This window comes from Agelaius tricolor, unplaced genomic scaffold, assembly GCF_023055355.1.
Source record: "Agelaius tricolor isolate 1412-34295 unplaced genomic scaffold, bAgeTri1.0.p SCAF_13, whole genome shotgun sequence".
In the NCBI taxonomy this organism is placed as follows: domain Eukaryota; kingdom Metazoa; phylum Chordata; class Aves; order Passeriformes; family Icteridae; genus Agelaius; species Agelaius tricolor.
In genome coordinates this window covers 3,381,997-3,402,486 of record NW_027269273.1, presented here as the reverse complement: position 1 = coordinate 3,402,486, position 20,490 = coordinate 3,381,997, and the positions used below count along the sequence as shown (strand labels likewise).

The following is a 20,490-nucleotide window of genomic DNA, read 5'->3' as shown; positions in this document are numbered from 1 at the left end:
TTTATTCCTTGCTTGGAAGGGCTATTTACCAGGGATATACGTGTGTATATGTATATATATACACACACACATATATCCCTGCTAAATATATATATGTATGTATGTTTTTTTTTAAAAATAACTTTCTGTAATTACAGCATCCTGTGAACTATATTTTGTAAAACACTTTCTAATGTAACATCCATGACCTAGTGTGGGCACCTCCTGCCCTATTTTCAGCAGTAAGTAAAGCAATAATTAGGAATACTTTGTACTGGAGAACGTGGATTGGTCTCTCTCCTTCCCAACTATGCTCTCTGTCTTTTTTTAAGTGAGACCCAGCAGGGAAGACTGATGCTGTCTGCTGGGAGACACCCACCCTGCTTGCAGAGACCATCCCCACAGGACAGCCCAGCCCAGCCTGTGACAGCAAATTCCCCTTCCCAGAGACTTTCCTGGAAGAACTGCCTGCTTGAAGAGCTGTTTAATTCTCTCACCCTGCAAAAGCAAAGCCCCCTCGGTGAGAGGGAGCTCGGTAACCCCCACAGGGGCAACTCAGAGCAATCAGCTCCCGATGATGCTGGCACAGCCCCGAGCAGCGGCGGGATCACACAGGCACTAGCGCTAATTAGAGAGGGCAGCAACAAACGTGACACTGAGCCACTGAGGAACAGAAAGAAACCCAGCGCCGGAGAAAAAGCAGGAAAAACAACTCTGCGGAACATCTTTAAACCCTTAAGTGCTTGGAAGCCATGGTAGCACAGCGAGTACCCGCTGGGCTGCTCCCTTTGTGATCCCCGGTGCCGCAGCCGGGCAGCAGCAGCCGCCCACCAAAAGCAGCCCCGGGATGGTGCAGCCAAATCCAGCCCACCAAAAGCAGCCCCGGAATGGTGCAGCCAAATCCAGCCCACCAAAAGCAGCCCCGGAATGGTGCAGCCAAATCCAGCCCCGGAATGGTGCAGCCAAATCCAGCCCACCAAAGGCAGCCCCGGAATGGTGCAGCCAAATCCAGCCCACCAAAAGCAGCCCCGGGATGGTGCAGCCAAATCCAGCCCACCAAAAGCAGCCCCGGAATGGTGCAGCCAAATCCAGCCCACCAAAGGCAGCCCCGGCATGGTGCAGCCAAATCCAGCCCACCAAAAGCAGCCCCGGCATGGTGCAGCCAAGTCAGGAGCTGGGTACCAAAGGCAAAACATCCAGCACAGCTGCCCAGGAGGCTCCTGAGCCTCATGCTGGTTTAGGAAGCGTCTCCCCTGTGTCTCTGGGAGAGTTAGGCTACACCTCTGCCCCTCACACAGAAACCTCACACCCTGCTCTACCGGCTGGGAGCAGCTTTATCCCCTCTGGGTACCTCCTGCCAATTAAAGCAGACACCCTTCTTTTCTCTCTTTGCTGTGAGAGGCAAATTATCAGGGGTTTATTAAGAAAGGCTGTGGGCACTTTATGGCTCCTTCCTCAGAGCAGGAGAAAAAGCCTTATCCTGTAGATTTTTCAGGAAAAAAAGTAAGGAAACATCAGTGAATGTGACAGGCTAGGGGCACTGAGTGAAATGCTCATTCAAGTGGCCCAGGTGATCACAATCACTGCCTAATGACCTTCATGAGACACAGATTTAGGTCCTTACATGATCAAAGTACAAATGGTGGCCACAGAAAAAATCAGCTGAGAGACAATCTAGGTTGTACTGCACCTGCCACTGGGTGGGGAGAGGGGGTTGAATGAACAAGGGCTCTGTGTGATACCAGGAAACCTCTTCAGGCCAGAGATATTCTTTACTGCTAGCCAAAGCAGTGCTATTCCATGCAAAATTGGCCACTACAGCTAACCTATGAATCATGGTGTTTGCCCAGGGCTCCTCAAGGCAAAGAGAAGGTAAAGTCTAGTCTAGGTAATTGGATCCAAAGTCAGAAGATTTAAAAGTCTTCCAGAGAGTCCCAATCAATCCTCCTAGGTGGGAGGACAACAGAAAGAAGCAATTTCCAAGGATAACAAATGCATGTGCTGCTGTTGGATGCTCAGGAGCTGCTACTGAGTGAGGTCTGGCTGCTGATTTAAGAATGTGTCTGCACTTCCCTTTCAACTCCTCTGAGCAAAAAGAAAGGAAGTCAAGAGAAAAGTGACCTTGACAGTAACAAATGATAGTCTGTGTGTGAAAGAAACTGCTGCTTTGGGGCTGCAGAGGTGCTCCTCTGGAGCTGCAATTTAGTGCCCCAAAAAGTCTGGTGGGTTTCATCTCTGCTCTTCCTGAAGGGGGGTGTGTAAGACATAAATAAAGGGCCAAGTAGCAAGCTTGTGTCTCCAGGGTGGCCCCAAGTGAGGGAAGGCTCTCACCCTCTGGATGACCCTGAGACAGGACTGGAGCCTTCCCCTTTGCCAGAACCCACATGAAGAGCTGGCCAGTGCTTGTACATGGGCATGAGCAAAGCAGGTGTTCCAATGCTAGCAGTGAAACATGGGAGTTCCAGCAAGGCCAAAACAGAGCTTCTCCCTTCAGCCTTTTCTCCTTCCCAGGCAACACTCTGAGTTCATTCCTTCAGCTCAGTTTAATGGGAGACATGCTGTTGAGAGAGCAGCAAACTCCAAGCCCTCAAAATAACCAGTTCTGGGTGCAATTCCACCTTCGTTCACAGTGGCACAAACGGGAGCAATGCCTTTGTGCTTGATGGAATGACACTGATGTGGAGATGGACCCAGGGAACTACATGCTCTGCAGTATTTCTGAGAAGGTCTTTTCTTGTTGGAAGACAATCCCTGCTGCTCTATCCAGCTATGAACCCAGAGCCTGCATTCCCAAGAACATTTCTTTAAACTCCAAGTAATGCACCCTTGGTAAGCTCTGAAGGGGCCTTTTCTCTCTTCAAACAGCAATCCACCCAGATGGAAAAGATATAGAAAGTGTATGTGCTGCAGGATAAATGAGCTGCATGCCACACACTAAATACTTGAAATGAACGTGTCACAGTTAATGCCTTTCCAAATATTACAGGACCAGTCCTTCCTCACAATGTCTAAGATGTATGGCATGACACAGTGTGCTCTGACTGCCATGAACGCTTGCCAATGTTGTAATGTTTTAAGCACAGTCTACATTGAGTAATATACTTTAAATATATGGGCACAGTAAATTTCAGTCAAATAGATAACATCTGGGCAGAGACCATGTGAGCCTGTAAAAGTGTCCAGAAACAGACAGGAGAGCTGGTGCCAAACCTCAGCCTGAATGGTGGAGTTGGAGTGGATTTGATGCGTCAGCTAACCAGATTTTATGAGGAAACCCCAACCTAGCCCATCAAATAGGGAGATGTAACAAATCACCAGCAAGCTTCATAGCCAGAGAAATAGAGAAATGCCTTTGGTAAGAATGGAATTCCACTGAATGGATGAAGGCAGCCTGAGCTGGGAGTGCCTGTCTGTGGCTAATCAGAGCACAGATGTGTACTCCATCAAACACCCCACAGAGCTGCCTTGCACCCAGCTCCCCTTACAACCCATCAGCCCAAGCAGCAGTATCTCCCAGGTGATCTACTTTGAGTTAGGAAAATGTATTTGTCATGCCTACCTTTATGCCAGCATCCCCTTTTTCACCCTGCCCAGCAAAGGAGAGAGAAAAGGGGGAAACAGAGAGGGACGGTGAGCATAAAGGGAAACCAAGCAAGCAGGAACAGCAAGAGATAAAGTAGCCAAAAGAGGGGTGTGATAAATGCAACCCCAGCACCCCAGGTCTCCTCACAGCAACATGGTACCAGTCAAGCACTGGCTGCAGCCCTCCCTCCCCTCCCAGGGAGTGCAAAGGCAGTTTAAGTCCTTGGAGTGGACGCTGGAGGTTGCCCATAGTAATGATTTTCTACATGATAAGGGTGCAGAAACCACTGAAACATTTCATGGTCCAGAGTACCCTCATTTTCACAGCCCTGATGCAAAATCCTTTAAAGGCTGGGTTGGTTTTATTCCTTAATGGGGGACGGTGTAATTCCTGGTTCAGGACAGCATGGAATCACCTTGGCCAACAATTGCCCAGACTCTTCACACAGGAGCAAGTGTTCCTGTCTATGTGGTTCATTCCAGGCTCTAGGGAACTGTCTCCAGCCCCTGGCCTCTGATATCCCTTTAGGACAGGCTTGTGCCACTTATCTGCCCCCTCTGACTGCAGTTCAAGGGTTACCTTGGGGCCAGAGGCTCCAGGGAGGCCACGGGCACCAGGCAGGCCCGACTCACCCACCTCACCCTGAGGAAGAGAACAAAGAGAACAGTGGAAAAAGCAAACACAGCAGCAAGAAAGGGAGCTGTGGGTTGCCAGAAAGGACAGCAGAGGTGTGAGAGGTATGTCCCACACTGAGGTGTCCCACACACACCAACGTACCCCTGTGTCTCTGTGAGAAGAGCAGATATTCAGTGTATGAAATGCATGCAGTGAAGGGAGCACCATATCTGAATTAACAACTTTCCTCAATATTTCATCTTCTTTTCCCTGCTGGTTAGGATTTGGTGACCTACATTGATCCATTCCTTCCAGCTTCCCCAAGGAAAGCCTTGGGCTCACCCTTGCAGCCCAGGGCAGGCTCCTGGCTCGGCAGGGATTGAAGCACACAAGTTGGTTCATGTAAGAGGAGCTGCTGGGAGGGGCCCTCGCTGGGAGGTCGCTGCCCAGAGCCGCCCTCCCTGAGCACACAGGACAGGATGGGCCCCTGATGGAAAACCTGTGGGTTCACTGGGAAAAGGGGCAATAAATTGTGTCTGTCTGCAGGATTGGGCTGTGGTCTGCAGGGGCTGTAATTTCCACTTCCTGACATTAGAAAAACTTCTCAGTTTATACAGAGCTAATTAAAAAGCTCTCAGGTCTTGCCATTTTGCTTGCAGAGCACTCATAAAGCAACGTGGAGATAACAGGGGATACAGGGCTCCTTCCTGCTGGGAACATTCACCTTCCCCTTCTCCAGCTGACATCTCTTTAGCAGTATCTCTCCATTCCCTCTCTCCTGTTTGATCTCCCTTTGTGTCTTTCCCTTCCTGTCTCTTCATTACAGCCTCAGGGCTTGTCAGCCCTGCTGTTAATCAGCTGCTGCTGAAGGCATTTGGGCATTGCCAGCTTCTGCCTTTTAACCCAGAGCAGCATTGACTCTTCTCTGTATCCCAGAGAGCAACAGCCAGGGATTTATCCCTTTTCAGCCTCCCATATGGGTTTGAATGCATAAGAAATGCATTTCAGCCTGGAAGTGGGTGCAGAGAGGCACACACGCACAGGGAGATATTTGCTCCATAGCTGCTGGGGAGTTAAAGACAACTCTGGGCCCAGGCTCTCTTTACACAGGTAGCAGTAGGGAATCTGTGGGCCTGCTGCAAACCCAGCAGGAGCAGGGCTCCACAGGAGGCTCCAGCATAATCCACAGATTTTCAGCCATGATTCCAGAAAGCATCAATGCACTTAATTCATTAAACAACATGGGAGCTTCCCTCCTTACCTTTCTGCCAGGGTATCCCTGAATCCCAGCATCTCCCTGGAAAAGGCAAAAAGACAAAAGAAAGTGAGGCTTGGCCTGAGAGGGACAAACCTCTGCTCTTTTCCCTCTGGTATTGTTTAGATGGGAGAGCATTCCATGGGGAAAATCTGCCTTTTACTCACAGTGATTCCACTGAGTTCCTGTCCCTTCAGACCCACAGGTCAGCATTACTGAACTGGGCTGAGCCCTGGCAGGAAAGCCCTGGCAGACAGCTAACATGTGTCAGCTCTGTGCCCCAACTCCATGGTTCCTCTCTCCTCACCCTGGCTATATATCTCAGATAAAAACAAATTATGTTGGGTGGCTGCAGCTGAAAAACAACAACAACCACCCCCTCCCTCACACTTTGGCAAGTGAATAAATGGGAAACCGTGGCAGAGTTAACAATAGCATTGCAAAATCCATTCCTGAAGCACTGGGAAATGCTTTGAGAATGGAAGAAGCCAATAAAGCTGTGTGTGGCAAACAATTTTGCAAGCTGGGCTGATGAGGCGTGCCTGGCTCAGTGGAGAGGCAGCTCAGACGCGTCGCCTGGACAAAACCCATGAGTCAGCACAGGGGCTGGGCCCCAGAGGCAGTGCTGAGCTGGGTCAGAAATCCTTCTCAGCTCTTTGATGTAACCTCTTTTACCCCTCCACCATCCATCAAAATGGATTTGTCCTCGTCAGGAGAGCCCATCTCTGTTCATCATCTTTCTACACCTCTAAGTGAGGGGAGATGTCTCACCTTTGGTCCAGGAGGCCCAGGTAAGCCCTGTGGATAAAATCAAAACAGACACTGGGGTTGGAAAGTGTGACATTACATGGACAGCAGGGTGATGGGGGGATGCTGGCTGGTTTGATTCAAAACACCCCTTAGAGATTTGCACTGGTGAGCTCAAACATCTCCAATCTATTCTTCATGTCGGTATCTTAGTGCATACACCCAAATAAACTTCTGCCCACAGTGCTCCATCCCCCCAGGTTTGTTCTTGCTGAATTTGAAGACTAAAAAGCTGTTTTCCCTTATGCATTATGCTCCAGAATCTTTTTTGCTTCTCTGGCTTGCTTGGGGAACTTGTTCCCAGCCCACTGCAGCTCTGGAGTAAATCAAGCATTTGCAGCTTCCTCTGGCAAGCTAAACAGAGAGCATGTATTAACAAACAAACCACTTGTGTCTCTAAATGAGAAATAACCAAACAATTTACCTGATATGAACCATGAAGCATACCAGACATACGTGTGTGTAAATATAAATAAACAAAATATCTATGCAGGAGCTGCCTGAGAGCAGGCAGGGAAGGAAAACTGCTCTAGATATGCTCTGATGCCCATGCCACCTGCTTTGGCAATTCAGGTGTTTAGCCATCCTGTCCTTGCCTCCTCAGAGAGAGATGAAGATGTCTCAGAGAGAAATGAGGGTGCTGACCCCTGTAATGTGTGGGGAGAGGTGCATTTGCCTTCAGGGATGAGACTTGCTTTTCCTGCTAGCAGGCCTTGAAAATTCTTGGAGATGGAAGCTCCTTTAATTCCCAGTGGCTGCAGAACCAGCATGGCACGCTGGCTCCTGCAGCTCCCAGGAACAGAGCTGGATTCTGGTACCCACCTTTCCATCTCTGCCAGGCTTTCCAGGTTCTCCTGCTCTGCCCTGTTGCAAGAGAGAGGTACATTAGCAGCACTTTCTGTCCTCTGCCCTGCCATTCAGCAATGGTTTTATTTGATAAGTGGTGCTTCTGCTCCCACCCTCCTCGGCTGCTTGCTAGGACAGGGACTTCAAAGGGGTGGCAGGGAGCACAGAAATTACACCCCACGTGTTACTTCCTCCCCGGGGCCATCTGCAGGGACTGAGGAGGAGGAAATGAGCCTGGTGTCACCCCCTGTGTGTCCAGATAGCACCAGTGCCCAGTTCACATCTCTGCCTTCCCTCTCACTCCCCTCCTTCCCCAGAACTTCTTCCTGTCCACACATCCACATTCTCTGCAAGCCTCCTGTCCGTGGTTACCTCAGCTTCACTAGAAGCAACAGAGGCCAGAGGAAGCAGCCTGTGCCCTAGGGGATGGGGAAGCAGAAGGATTTCAGTTTTGGTAAGGACTTACAGGGGGTCCAACTGGCCCAGGACGTCCTGGGATTCCCTCAGGTCCAGCTGGTCCAGGGGGCCCTGGTGGACCAGGGGGCCCCGGGGGACCTTGGATCCCCGCCTGTCCTTGTTCACCCTGCAGTTTGTAAAACAAGAGTTACAGCAGGCACAGCAAACCCTTCACACCACCCCCCAAAGGGCCCAAGGCAGGCCAGCCTGACTGAAGCAGAGGAGATAGAAGCAAGTCCCAGGTTACTGCCAAGAGAGGTTTCCAAGAGTGATGGAGAGCCTGCTGAGGACACTGGGCTGCCTGGGAAGCAGGAGCCAGCACCCAATGGTTTGCAAAGACATCTGAGGTCACCTGGTCAGAGCTCCCTTCTAGAGGGATCTAGTGATGACAGAGCAGTCCAAGGAGACCTTTTTCTTCATTGAGCCAGCCAAGTAAAATTTATGTGTCAAAGACCAACATCTCGTGAGTCTCTGAAGAGGCTTTCCAAAGCACTTGACAGTCACATGTGAAGCAAAGCCTCCCGTGATGACACTGGCACTTCCAGGCTAGAGCCACCTCAGCCAGTTTTTCCCCATACTATATTTGTTGGACAACACTCCCTCTGTTTTGCCAAGGACCAAAAGTAGAAATGCCACAAATCCCAAAGAAAATAACACGATCAGCATGGCATTCCTGGAGCCCACCCAAGGCAGGCCCATGGACACCAGGCAGAGCCTGTTTTTCTGAGATTTAACAAGGCAGTGCCTGCTGAGCCACCTGCCATTTTCAGCTCTGTGAGATGGAGCTGTTTGAGCCAGTTCCTCCCCAGGCCCTCAGTGGCCACTCGTGGCTCATGCCTCAGCAATGTCATCTGGGGCTGCGCGTGGCACCGAGCGGCACGGAGGAGACAGTGGGTTGGAAGCAGCATGTTTGAATACCAGACTGCTGATCTAGAATTGATGAATCCAGCTCCTAGGGCACTGTGGCACCCGTGCTAAGCTCTTCACCCATTAGGCTCACCTCGCTAGATAAAGTACCATGAGAGCCTACTGCTAGTGGTCCAATTCAAATCTGAAAAACTTCCCTTGGTGGATCCATGGGAAGCTAGAAACCAAACATGGCTGTTTCTCAGTTAAAAGTCAGTGGGTGTGCAGTTGGGTCTCTGCTGCATTTATCCTCTCTCCAGCCTTACACACTGGAGGAAAATGCACAAAATCTGTCCCCTGCATTCCTACCAAGTGTGCTGTTTATCCTGGCTGCCTTTAGTAAAACATGCAGATACAGGGATGTTTGCTTTATTTAGAATGATAAATGAAAGTAATAAGCTGCAAATTTCATCCTTTCTGCCATGAGCTCTATTTAAAAGAAAATTTCCAACGCGTGGGCCAGGCTCACGAGAAGCTGGGTGATGTGTGGAGCAACAGCCCTTTCCTTTCCTGTGCCTCACTGCCCAACCCTCAGCCCACGCTGGGAAGCCTGCAGGGCCAGGCAGGAGGGGTGCCCTTGCTTCTCCCCACTTTTAAAGTGGATCTTCATTCATCCTGTGGCCCTTGCAAGGGAATGCAGGTTCTTTTCTAAGCTTCCTTATCCTCCATACTCAGTGCTATTCAACTGTAAATGGTCTCATAGCTTTTAAATATGGAAGGTAATTTGGATCTAATGAAGATGTTGGGAGGACACTGGAATGTATTTCTAGATTTCCTCTTGCCTTGCCCTCTCATTCCACCTTCAAAGATTTCCCTCCCACTGCATCTTATAACACCCTCAGCATGGGTGCACCATGGGAAGATAAAGGGGGCTTTGCCCATCTCACTTTGGCTCTCTCTCCTCTATTCCCACCTCAGCTGCTCTCTGCCAGCCCAGTCCATGCTCCAAATGTAGGGCACTAAAATGCAGCATGGTGCTGGAACAGGGTGCTGGTAGGAGAGATGGCAGAGCAGGAGCCCTGCCCCAGCACAGGGAGTGGCTGCAAGGAGCTCACTCACCCAAAGTCCTGCTTGCATCACCCTCACTCTGCTGTCTTGGGCACAGCAGGCTTTGTTTAGGCAAGTGCCCATCCTTGCAGATCCCTAAACACACAAAGTGTTAGCACCACATCATTATAGCCTCATTAATGTGTTCAGCACAAAAGGACCCCCACAGAGCTAGATGGACAGTAAGTGGATACAGTAAGTGGGAGATCAGGTGTCATTTTCCTCAGTTGTCATTCCATATTTTTAGCTGTCGACTGGAACTATTTTTCAGTTCTTTTAAACACCAGTCAGCCACCCTGCCTGCACCCCAGCAATGCAATGCTTGCTCAGCCTCCTCAGACAGGACCCCACTCAGGGCAATGTCAGCTAAGCCCCAGCCCTTGGGCAAAGCACTCCTGACGATGTGCTCAGAGCTAGCAGCAGGATTTTCCTCTCTTCCAGCTGCTGGTGCTAACATCCATTCTGCAGCCTCACTTTTTTCCTTAGTACTCACAGGCTGGGCTCCTGGAATTGCCTGGTGCTGGCAGATCTGTAGGTGCAGACCCCACCCTGTTGCTTTTAGAGAATGAATACAGCAAAGGCAAAACAGATCATGGCAAAACTCCGGTGAAATTTTCCTCTGCGGACAGAGGGAATTTGCAGCCCTGGCTGACGACAGGATGTAGGGCAGTTATTCAAGTTTCCCACTTCATCCTGGAGAGGAACTTCAGCTTTCAAAGCCTTCCCAAGAGGTCAGTCCTTGGCCTGGCTCTCCAGACTGTCACTTTGAAGGGCAAACAGTGCAATCCGTGGGGCTCTGTGTGGTGTGAGGGCTGAATCGATAGAAACTGAACTGAAACCACGGGTTCACGTGCTCAGGATTTATCCAGAGCTGGGCAAGGACCAGGCACTTCATGGTAAAGGTCTCGTGCATCCTGCAGTTCCCTGCTGGCATCCAACTGTCTAGACAGGCAGCAGGGTGACAAAACCCAGGCACTTAATAAAGAGTGCCTGGCACACTTCAGAGGGGTAATTGCAGCAGTTTGTCCACACAGGAAAGCTAATCCCAACTGATGGAATGAGGGAGCAGAAAGTGGGCTCATTAAAAGCCACATGAACTCTGACTATGGACACTCTTATTCACTATTCATATGTCCGTAATTCACTTTATGAATTCATTCCCAAAATAAACTAAACATGAATTATGGCCCTGGAAACCAAAATAAATGTGTTTACACAAAGATTTAATGCAATTTAATGAAACCATTCTAAGAGCTTATTTAAACACATTTCCCCAAGTGCCTCAGACTAGACTAGCCCTTAGAAGAAGCGTTTGCCTATTCATTCATCTCAGTTAAATTTCACAGACATTAGATGAATTTCAACAAGAGGCTTCCAACCTCTTCTGGAGATTGAATATGCAGGAACTGACTCCTTAAGGGAGGAGGCTGCTTGTCGACAGCCCCAAGAACAGCTTCATGGCCCATTTCTTTTAGTCCAAAAATCTGGCTTCACTGCATTTCTTTTTAGCAACATTATCACATCAAAGGTTTCCTCTGCTTTCAAGAAAGTCCCTCAGCTCTGCCTGAAACTCTTGGAAAGCCCTCTGTAGGGGAAGAAAGACAGGTAGCAAGCTGATTAATTGCAAGCATTGGGATAAGCTCAGAAACAGGCAACAAGGAGGAGAAGTCTACCTGGAAAGTGCGTCTCTTTATGACCGGAGGTGGAGCCAGCCGCACTGAATTGAGGAGAGGCAGCAGCTGAAGATCAAACCAGAAGGTCACAGGGCAAAGGAGGCCATGAGGGCATGGAGAGTCAGAGAGCAGCCAGGGAAAAGACCAGAGAAGAGGGGAACAGAGAGATTGCCATGAAAATGAAGCCTGGCAGGAGAGCAGCATGGGGCAGGTACCTGCTGGCAGACCTCTGAGCTCCTGGTGCTGCTCACAGGGGCACCCACCAGGGGCCAGCCTGCCAGGCGTGGGGTGCCCACTCTCCATCCCAAAGCCCTCACTGCACAGAGCTTTCACAGCTCCCTCTGACTGGAAACAGAACTGAGCCAGGGGATCTCTGACTCAGCTCTGCTGATCTCCTTAGGAAGTGCTCACTGCAAGGCATCCCTCGCTGGCTCTGCTGGGTGTCCAGCCATGGGACTGTTTCTCTTAACTTCTCATCATCATCAGATTTGGGGCATCTATCAGAATTACAATTTCCTCCAAATTTTCCAAGTGCAGTTTTCTAGCTCTCTTACAGGAAACCCAGTGTATCTCCAGGCATCTATCAGAATTACAATTTCCTCCAAGTTTTCCAAGCGCAGTTTTCTATCTCTCTCACAGGAAACCCAGTGTATCTCCAGGTCTCACCCTTCCTCCAGGTGTGGAAGGGAGCAGAGAAAGGCTGGCTGGGGTCAGCACAGAAGTCCTGGCTTGGTTCACTTAACTTGGCACACACAACTACCATGGCCAAGGGACAAGACCAGGCCTTGGAGCTGGACACCTAAGTAGGGCATTGCCCTGGCAGCCTGTGCTTTGTTTTTCCTTGCTCAACAGTATCATCACCTTCTGACTGCTTATAGCCAGGAATGCTGCCTTAGGGCACAAAGCTGACCCGGACACACAGAAATCAAATGCACTAAAGCTCAGGAGCATTTGTTCATCCTTTTGCCGTATCCAGTTTCCACTTGCATGCACGCTGCTGTCACCCTGGCACCCACCACGTCGGCTCCAGGCCCAGGAATGCTGCTCTGGCCTGATCCACTTTCCTGTTCCTATCAGTTTTCCATTGAAGCTGCTCTTGATTTACATAGGGAGAAGTGAGAGAGCCTTTCTGTGCTTGGGCACAAAAACGTGCCCATGTGTGACATTTCCCCACGTGAGCTGTGCACTCAGATCCCAGAGGTGTGCCCACAGGTGTCCCACCACAGAAACCATACACTTCCAAGGAGCACATTTTATTCCCTTTAGACATTGTACTTCATGTGTGCAGTGTAAGCAAGGATCCAGTCCTGATGCAAAGAGAAGCAGTAACCCAATTTTGCAGCATCATGATTAGGCAGTTGTGTTCAAATGCACTGATCCAGACAGCCACAAGCTCTCACTCCAAAAGCAGTGTTGCTGGAAATTCAGCTGGGTTGATTTTACCCAAAGGCAAACCTCCTTTTTCTAAAAGACAGTGCAGGAGGCCCCTTAGCTCAGGAGAGCCAGCTAGGCTGGCTTTGCCTGGCTGCTTAAGTGCTGAAGGGTATCTGAAATATCATACAGCTTACAGGGAAGCTGAGGGGGGATGCTGGAAAGGATAAGGAGGAAAATGGAGAGAACCAGTCCTCAAAACAGGCAAGACAAGACTCTGCAATGGAGTCAGGTGAGAAGAAATCTGAAAGCACTTCCACCCAGCTCCTGCCCTGTCCCATCTGGGTTCCAATGGGAAGTTTTTTCAGAAGGTAGTGTGCAATATTGGATCTGCAGCCTCAAGGCTTTGCGTCAGAACTGGATCCCCTGAGAGCGCTACCCACAAACCTTCAGCGTAAGGATCTGGTTAGAGCGCAGGGCTGCAAGTGTGGTACTTAGGTACTCCTGGGAACAGGGAACACACACCACACAAACAGGGTCAGATACACAAACAGCATTTCTGAGAGCCAACGCAGCATGGATGGTCCCCCCATTTCCCTGAGTGGCACTTGGCAGCAGCCTGAGGGGCCCTCTCACCCTGAATGGGCAGCACCCATGCATGGGCTCACCCCTCACAGCAGTGCAGGCCACACAGACTCATACAGACAAAAAAATAGGAATCTACAAGAGGCAAGGCACATATCCTAACCTTGTATTTCCTTCCTAAGAAAACAAATATGAAGCAAAATTGAAACAACATCCCCAGTTTGTCAGGATGCTGGATTTCATTTCCTCACCCAGAACATCTGACAAAGACTCTTATCAAACAGAAAAGCAAGAACAAGTTGCAATTCTGTCAGCAGTGTCACATTTTTGCACCAAGGCCCATCCTAATTTTCATTCAGGGAGGAAGAAAGAGAACTGCACCTTCTGCTGGCTGGTCTGTGCCTCTGGCTCCCTGAACTTGCAGTTCAGGACAGCCTGTCCTTGGGTTGATCTGAGGACACTCACCCTTCCCGTGAGCGTGTCTCAGCCATGAACAACTCATGGGCTTTTTATAATGTTGAGCTTGGTGCCTCATGAGACCAAAAGTATCTCCATGAGAGGCAAGGAAACGCTGCCAGGATGTGAAGCTTTGCACCTACCCTTTTCCTGCAGCTCACCAGCCACCCTACAACCCCGACCCACCAAACCAGTGTGCCTGAGCCCAGGCTATTCCCAGGGATGCACCAGCTCCCTTCCCAGTGCTGCTTTGGGTCCTGCCACTGCTTTTCACCTTGAGCACTGGGGACAGTCAGAGCCAAGGGCTGTAACAGGAACTCAGGACACTGCTCGGGTGACCAGTGTTGTTGGCTTCTTTTTAACATAACAATCGAGTGAGCCGGCTCACTAAATAAACACAGCTGAGCGGCTGTTACTGCACGGGGACTGGCGCTTCCCCACAGCCCCCTTCTCCCTTGCTGCCAGCCCAGCTCTCTCTCCAGTGGCTCTGCTGCTCCAACCCTGCTCCCTCCGGGCCAGGGACCAGAGCCCAGCTGATTATCCAGAGGCCCATCAAAAATAAACAGAAAGCTCTTAAGCTTGTCTCCCTGTACACCCAGATTACAAATTCCAGCCACTTCATATGATGTCGTTCCAATGCATTTCCAGTGGATTTTCAGCACTCTGGTTGTTTTTAGAACTGGTTAAATCCCCTCAAACCCCATGATGTTCTCTCTCCACTCTTGGCTGCAGCACATGCTGGCCAGGCCAAGATGAAGGAGCAGGTGGGGCAACATCCTGGCTTTCATTTAACAGTTGCTGGCATCAACCCTCCCACTCAGCCTCTTCCCTGCAGGCAGATATTCCACCAGGCTTGGGGACCAGCATGGGGACAGCTCACTGGGGACCTGACAGAGCACCATGGCCAGGCAGTGCAGGGCCACCCTCAGGCAGGGAGCATTCCCTTGTCTCTGTGCAGGGATGACACCAGCACAAGGGAGAAGAAAGAGGGAGGAATGATGATAGAGTTTTCCCCAGGTCTTCAAGGAAGACAGCACAGAGCCAGTGCAGCAGCTCATGAGTGGGTGACCTCTACTCCTCCAGAAGCCCCAGGTTTCACAGGGTATTGGGCTGATGACCTTCCCCTCTCCAGCACAAAGCACAGGAGGGTCTCCAGGAAGCAGAACTGACAGCAGCTATCTAGGGGTCAGCTCTGGTGGGCAGGAACAGACAGACCGGAGAACCAACATCCCTCCTGGAAAACCTTATCTGCTGCTTTTCTGCGAAACACATCAATCAGCCGAGCACTGCCCCGGGGGCCCAGATGACGCATCTTGTTAATGGAACGATCCCTACCTCCGACAAAAAGCCATTCAAACGAAGGAGGATTAACATGCAGGAAGGCACGGGACAGAGGATAATAACGCTAATGACTTACCCTGTGCGGGTACTCTGCACACTGACCCTGTGAAAGAAGGGGATTAAAAAGGAAAGAGTTTAAACCACAAACAGAGGAGACCAAAATAGGCACACAGGGTCAGAGCCAGAAGGTGTAAATCATCGTGACTCTATCAGACTCAGTGCAGCTATGCCAATTTGCACCCGATAAGCACCCTGCCTCCTGTCCCCATCCCCTGAGCCCTCTCTCTGCTCTTGGTACTCCTCACTCACAGTCAGATCAAGCAGCACCAAGTCCACCAAGTCCCTTCCTCACTTTTAACAAGGCCCCCACTGAAATTACCTTCTCTCCTTTTTGTCCTGGGGGTCCCTGTAAGAGAAAAGTGATCAAAAAAGGCCTCAGTAAATGAAGGAGTTCGCTGAATGCAAGGGGAAAGGGATTCAGGGGAGAGATACTTACAGGTTGTCCCCTGGGACCTGCAGCACCCTTTAAAGAAACACAGAATTTAACAGGGGATGATTTTCCATTTACAGTGATAAAAAGCGTATGGAATAGGTGAAAAACTGAGCTTTTAAAAACAATTGTGAAGAAAATTTCCAAGAGAGATCCGGGTTCCCTTTGTTAATCTGGAGGAGTGAAAAATGCACACATGCTCTGGCTGCACCACGGGGGGGAAAAATTAAAAGGAGAGGGGGAAAAATCATGGGGAAAACACACCCTTATTGTTCCCAGGACCTCAGCTGACAGCATCTCCTCAGCCATGCTCTGGGATGGAACCAGAGGCAGCCAGGACTGAAGCCTGAGCTGGGATTGTGCAACAGGGGAGTGGGGAGGGGGATCTTCAACATGTGCTTGCCAGAGGGCTATGCTGACACTCAGGCTCAAAAAACAGAACTACAGAATTAGCAGAAGAAAACATTCAACACTTCAGTGAGCGAAGGTGACTACAGGGCCTCTCTCTTGACATGCTCATATTTGGGATTTCATTATCAGAGATGTCAAGAGCAACAAGACAGCATTTGGGCTTCCATAAAGTGCAGTCTAAGTTTATCATTTTCAACCAAAAGCATTTTAGTATCATGCACATATGAAACAGAGCTTCAAGAGGGTGGGGGGGGGGGGGGGGGGGGGGAACCACATTTAATACAAAAAATATGCTTTTTTTGGTTGTTGTTAGATAAGTTGAAAGCTGCCAGATGGGTTTTCAGAAATCTTTCCATCAACTTTTACTTGTCCTATGAGGCCAACCACAAAAAATGTCAGCTCCCAGAATATATTTAAAGAACATAATTGCTAAGTGCAAGGAAAACACATCCCATGCCTAACTAGAGAGTTGCTGTTGTGACATGATGAATGTGCTAGCCATAATGCAAAAATTACAGACATGCATCCTAGCCCTGCTATTATGGAGTTACAGAATTAGGGATGCAGCTAGTGCATCAGCTGAGCTAAGATTGCTACCCTGCCCCTGAGCTTGTTTCCAGCTGAGGCCCAACATCATTGCAAACCAACCCATTACCCACAGACCAACAAATGTATTTTTACCATCTCTCCCTTCTGTCCAGGATGCCCCTGCAAAAGAAAGGAAACACACATCAGCTTTGGCCACGGCAGACTCTAGATGATGTTGATTTAACAGCTTCTGCTGAGTGAAATGTGTGTCCCCAGAGCAGTACAAGAAAGGTGCTGCCACATCTCTCTTGGGGGTGAAGTTCCCCGTAGCAAAACCAGGAAATCAGAAGCCAGAGGTAGGTGCTACCAGCTCCTTCTCCACTGCAGCACTGGAGGAGTGTGGTGGGGAACCTGGCTACATGGCTGCCACATGGACCTATGGGTTTCATGCCCACTGGGTTGATGGAGAAGCAGCTCATTTGTGCCCAGCTCTGAAGGAGAGGAAGAACTTGGGTTTCTACTGCAAATCTCTAAGGACAGCATGGAGGTCTCACAGTCTTTAGGATCCTTCCCTCCTCTACTGCAGCTCTTTTTGGCACAGCAGCAAAGGGAAAGAAGCTAAGGCAGAGGGCTGATACCTTGGGGATGTGCTCTGCCTGTCTGATTCTGGGTGGGAATGCCTGCTAAGGCTTCCCCTGCAGCAGCCAGGCTGCTGCACCTGTGAACTGCTAGTTGATAGATTTACCTAGAAAGGAGCAGGCCACACTCTGCCTTCCTTCATCTCCTGACTCCTGCATCTCCCCCAAGGCATCTGTGGCATCCTCCTGCCTGCCAACCTCCTCATTTTCTTTTAATCCATGCATGTGCATGCCATTGCAAAACAATCCTCTTCAAACACAGGGTGTAACACCCAGGCTGCAGCCCAGTGGGACCAGCAGGAGAGGTGTAACACCCATGCTGTAGCCCAGTGGGACCAGCAGGAGAGGTGTAACAGCCAGGGTGCAGCCCAGTGGGACCTGCAGGAGAGGTGTAACACCCAGGTGGTGTAACACCCAGAGGTGTAATAGGCTGCAGCCCAGTAGGATCAGCAGGAGAGGTGTAACAGCCAGGCTGCAGCCCAGTGGGACCAGCAGGAGAGGTGTAATAGGCTGCAGCCCAGTGGGACCAGCAGGAGAGGTGTGACACCCAGGCTGCAGTGGGACCAGCAGGAGAGGTGTGACACCCAGGCTGCAGTGGGACCAGCAGGAGAGGTGTGACACCCAGCCTGCAGCCCAGTGGGACGTGCAGGAGAGGTGTAACACCCAGGCTGCAGTGGGACCAGCAGGAGAGGTGTGACACCCAGGCTGCAGCCCGGCAGGACCAGCAGGAGGCAGGGCAGAAGCCTGCAGGAGTTCTTTGCTTACCGGTTTGCCGTCCAAGCCAATAGGGCCCTGAAATAAAAGAGGAGAAATGATGAGAAATGCTTTGCCCATGGATGGTGTCTGTCCATCTTGTCCATCTGCCCCAGGAAGCACTATGTGCCACAAGACTGCATGGGCTGGGGTGACGTGAGGGGACTCCCTGCCCTCCTGACCTGGCAGGTCCCTGGCTCACTGAGAACCAGCCTAGATTTCAAACTGCTTCAATGTGCTTCAGCTCACTGTCAGCACATTTCAGCAGCAATGCTGGACACAGGAACAGAAACAAGGAGGGATTCATATTCAATTTCCAAAAAAAAAAATCTCAGAATTTAAAACTTTTCAGTGTTGGATAAACTAGTTGAGTATCAGTAGTTTTCACGAGACTTTGATTTAAAAGGGCACCCACCTTTGGGGGAAAAGGAATTTTTGCAAGTGATAGAATAATAAAAGTGTCTCAGGGAAGAGGTGACACACAGCTCAGCACATGCTGAAGGTACTGTTTGATGAGAAACAGGCTCCCCAGAGCTGTCCCAGCCAGCACTTTCTCATGAGCTGGGCCGATTTGTTTTCTGCTCCTCCAAAAGCCCAAGACCACAAGGGCCTGGAGAGATCTGCTTCTCCTCAGCCTAGGGGCAGCTCACAGCCCCCTGCCACAACAGGCAGAGCAGTGGAGCCCAGGCAGACAGGGGGAGGCTGCCAATTCCTCCCAATTTCCAGGGGTGAGAGTCCCCCCTGCAGACCTGCTCTGGCACGTCCTGGAGCAGCAGCTGAGCTGCCTGGCCAGAGCAGGGATGTGGGGGGTGTTTGTGCCTGCCCCAGGCTTCCTAGCTGTCCAGGATAAATGCATATGAATAAATAGCAACTGTTGGAGCTCTTCAGCAGCCTCAGTGCTTCACAGAGTGCTGCCAGCAACTGTAGGATTGAAATGAAATTTGCTTTGTCCTCTCCTGGGCATTATCTCTGTTCTCTTGCAACTGTGCTGGAGAAGAATTCCCCCTCATGTCCTCTCCCTTTGGCATGACCTGGGTGCTCAGCCCAGCACAGTCCCCAGCTGACCCTCAACAGGCAGGGCCTTTTTTGGATCCTTTTTTGGATCCCAGGCACATGCTGCTATTGGAATATCATCTAAAAGCTCAATTAAAGTTGGAATTTCCCCTACCTAGGGGTTGTTTTCTTTGTTTGGGATAGGGGTGTTTCTTAGGATGATTTTCTTTTACTCAACAAATCTGGCTTTAACTATGTTATTTTAACACTTGGGGATTTTTTTTAATTAATTTCCTTTCAGAGTTGTGTGGTTTGGTTTCATAGGGTTTTTTTTCCCTAAGTATCATTTAAAAGAAGAAAAAAAAAAGTAGCAGAAAAACAAATGAAGAAAAAACTGCTTTTTCCAGTGATATCAGATCAGGTCATTGGTTTCAGGAAGAAATGATGAGATACAGCAAGCACTTATGAGGCTTGCTAGTAGTATCACACATCCGTACCTCATAAATTCAGAGTTACACTTACCGGGAATCCAGGAAAACCTCTTGTTCCAGGCTGTCCCTGGGAAGGATGAAACAGAGACAGCACTTTAGAGGAACTCAAATGAATTTTGATGGATCCTAAGTCCCCTCTACAGAGCCTTTCCTCCAGCCTCTGACCAATTATCCTACAACTCCCTGAAGAGATACCCAATTCCCCTCCAAGGGGAAAGTGCCTTGGGAAGGAGGGGAAATCTCTCATCCCCACTCCAATTTGTACAGGGCCAAGAAAAGGCTGGAGCAGCTCCAGTTTGGATTACAGGCAGTTTCCTTTAAGTTTCTACATTAATTAAATGGGTGTCCCTAGCCCATATGTTAGGCTTTTGGAGTATATTCCAGAGGCTGAGCTCATTTTATGGCAGTTCTTGCTGCCATAAACCTGAGATGTTTAATGCAGGGTGATGTTCTATGCAAGACAAGCCTTGCAGGTCACTGGTGTCTAAATACAACCATCCCTCTCCTCCTCCACCCCTCATCTTATATCTCAGCTCATTCATTTTCCTCAGAAATAATTTGGGAGATGATTTTTTTCTCCTCTTCTGTTTATTTTATTTTTATCCTCTGAGAGCTAAGACAAAAAGGAGAGTTTGGCTGATGAGAGGAACATGAGCACCACAACTTTTCCCCCTGCCCCTTCCTGGCTAGCTAGCTATGGCTACCAGTTTGGGATCAGGTACAGCAAACACTGGCTTGGGATGTGTTTGGCAGCTTCTTCAACCCCTACTTAAGAACACCAAAAAAAGAGAAAATGTGCTGGCTGTTAATTTTTCGTAGTTCTTCAATTTTGGGGACCTGTGACAAGGTCACAGTTACCATAGCTTTGTTGGTATCCAGGAAAGATACCACTTCATTTAATTTTTTTTCCATCTGTTTAAAAAAGAAAAAGGTCAGGAAGCATATGGTCCATCTGGCCCAGACTCCAGCAGATCTTGAAGCAGTCTCATGTAGACACAAACAGCCGGATGAGGTAAATCCTGTGCCACGCTCATCAGCTGACCACTGTGGCATCCTGCCTACCCTGAAAGCTGGGCTGGGATGCCAAAATGCCCAGCTTCCCTATGTGTTCTCTCATTTGGGGGAAAAAAAATGCTTTCTTCAGCAATTTGAGCTACCATGACTGGACTGCTGGAGCCCCACAGGGGTTTCCTGGGATAGAGCTGGCCATAAACAGGGTGCATCTCTGCCTTAACTAGAATGATCCCATGGGGTGCTGAGGGAAGG

The 20,490-nt window shown here is 49.7% G+C and overlaps 1 protein-coding gene across 9 annotated transcripts in view; it reads right to left on the bottom strand.

The window, feature by feature from the left end:
* The window catches only part of COL13A1 (collagen type XIII alpha 1 chain), a 54,175-nt gene that overhangs the window by 28,805 nt on the left and 4,880 nt on the right, over positions 1–20,490 (bottom strand). For 7 of the 9 annotated variants that reach the window (XM_071438432.1, XM_071438433.1, XM_071438434.1 and 4 more), the window contains exons 4-16: positions 19,256–19,291; positions 17,753–17,779; positions 16,503–16,529; positions 15,417–15,443; positions 15,300–15,326; positions 14,997–15,023; positions 11,168–11,233; positions 7,552–7,668; positions 7,062–7,103; positions 6,204–6,230; positions 5,439–5,474; positions 4,142–4,204; positions 3,539–3,565 (exon numbers count right to left, since the gene is read on the bottom strand). In XM_071438432.1, coding sequence (XP_071294533.1) covers positions 3,539–3,565; positions 4,142–4,204; positions 5,439–5,474; positions 6,204–6,230; positions 7,062–7,103; positions 7,552–7,668; positions 11,168–11,233; positions 14,997–15,023; positions 15,300–15,326; positions 15,417–15,443; positions 16,503–16,529; positions 17,753–17,779; positions 19,256–19,291 — 549 coding nt within the window. The remainder of the gene's footprint in view (positions 1–3,538; positions 3,566–4,141; positions 4,205–5,438; positions 5,475–6,203; positions 6,231–7,061; positions 7,104–7,551; positions 7,669–11,167; positions 11,234–14,996; positions 15,024–15,299; positions 15,327–15,416; positions 15,444–16,502; positions 16,530–17,752; positions 17,780–19,255; positions 19,292–20,490) is intronic. The other 2 variants (XM_071438440.1, XM_071438441.1) reach the window with 1 other exon arrangement.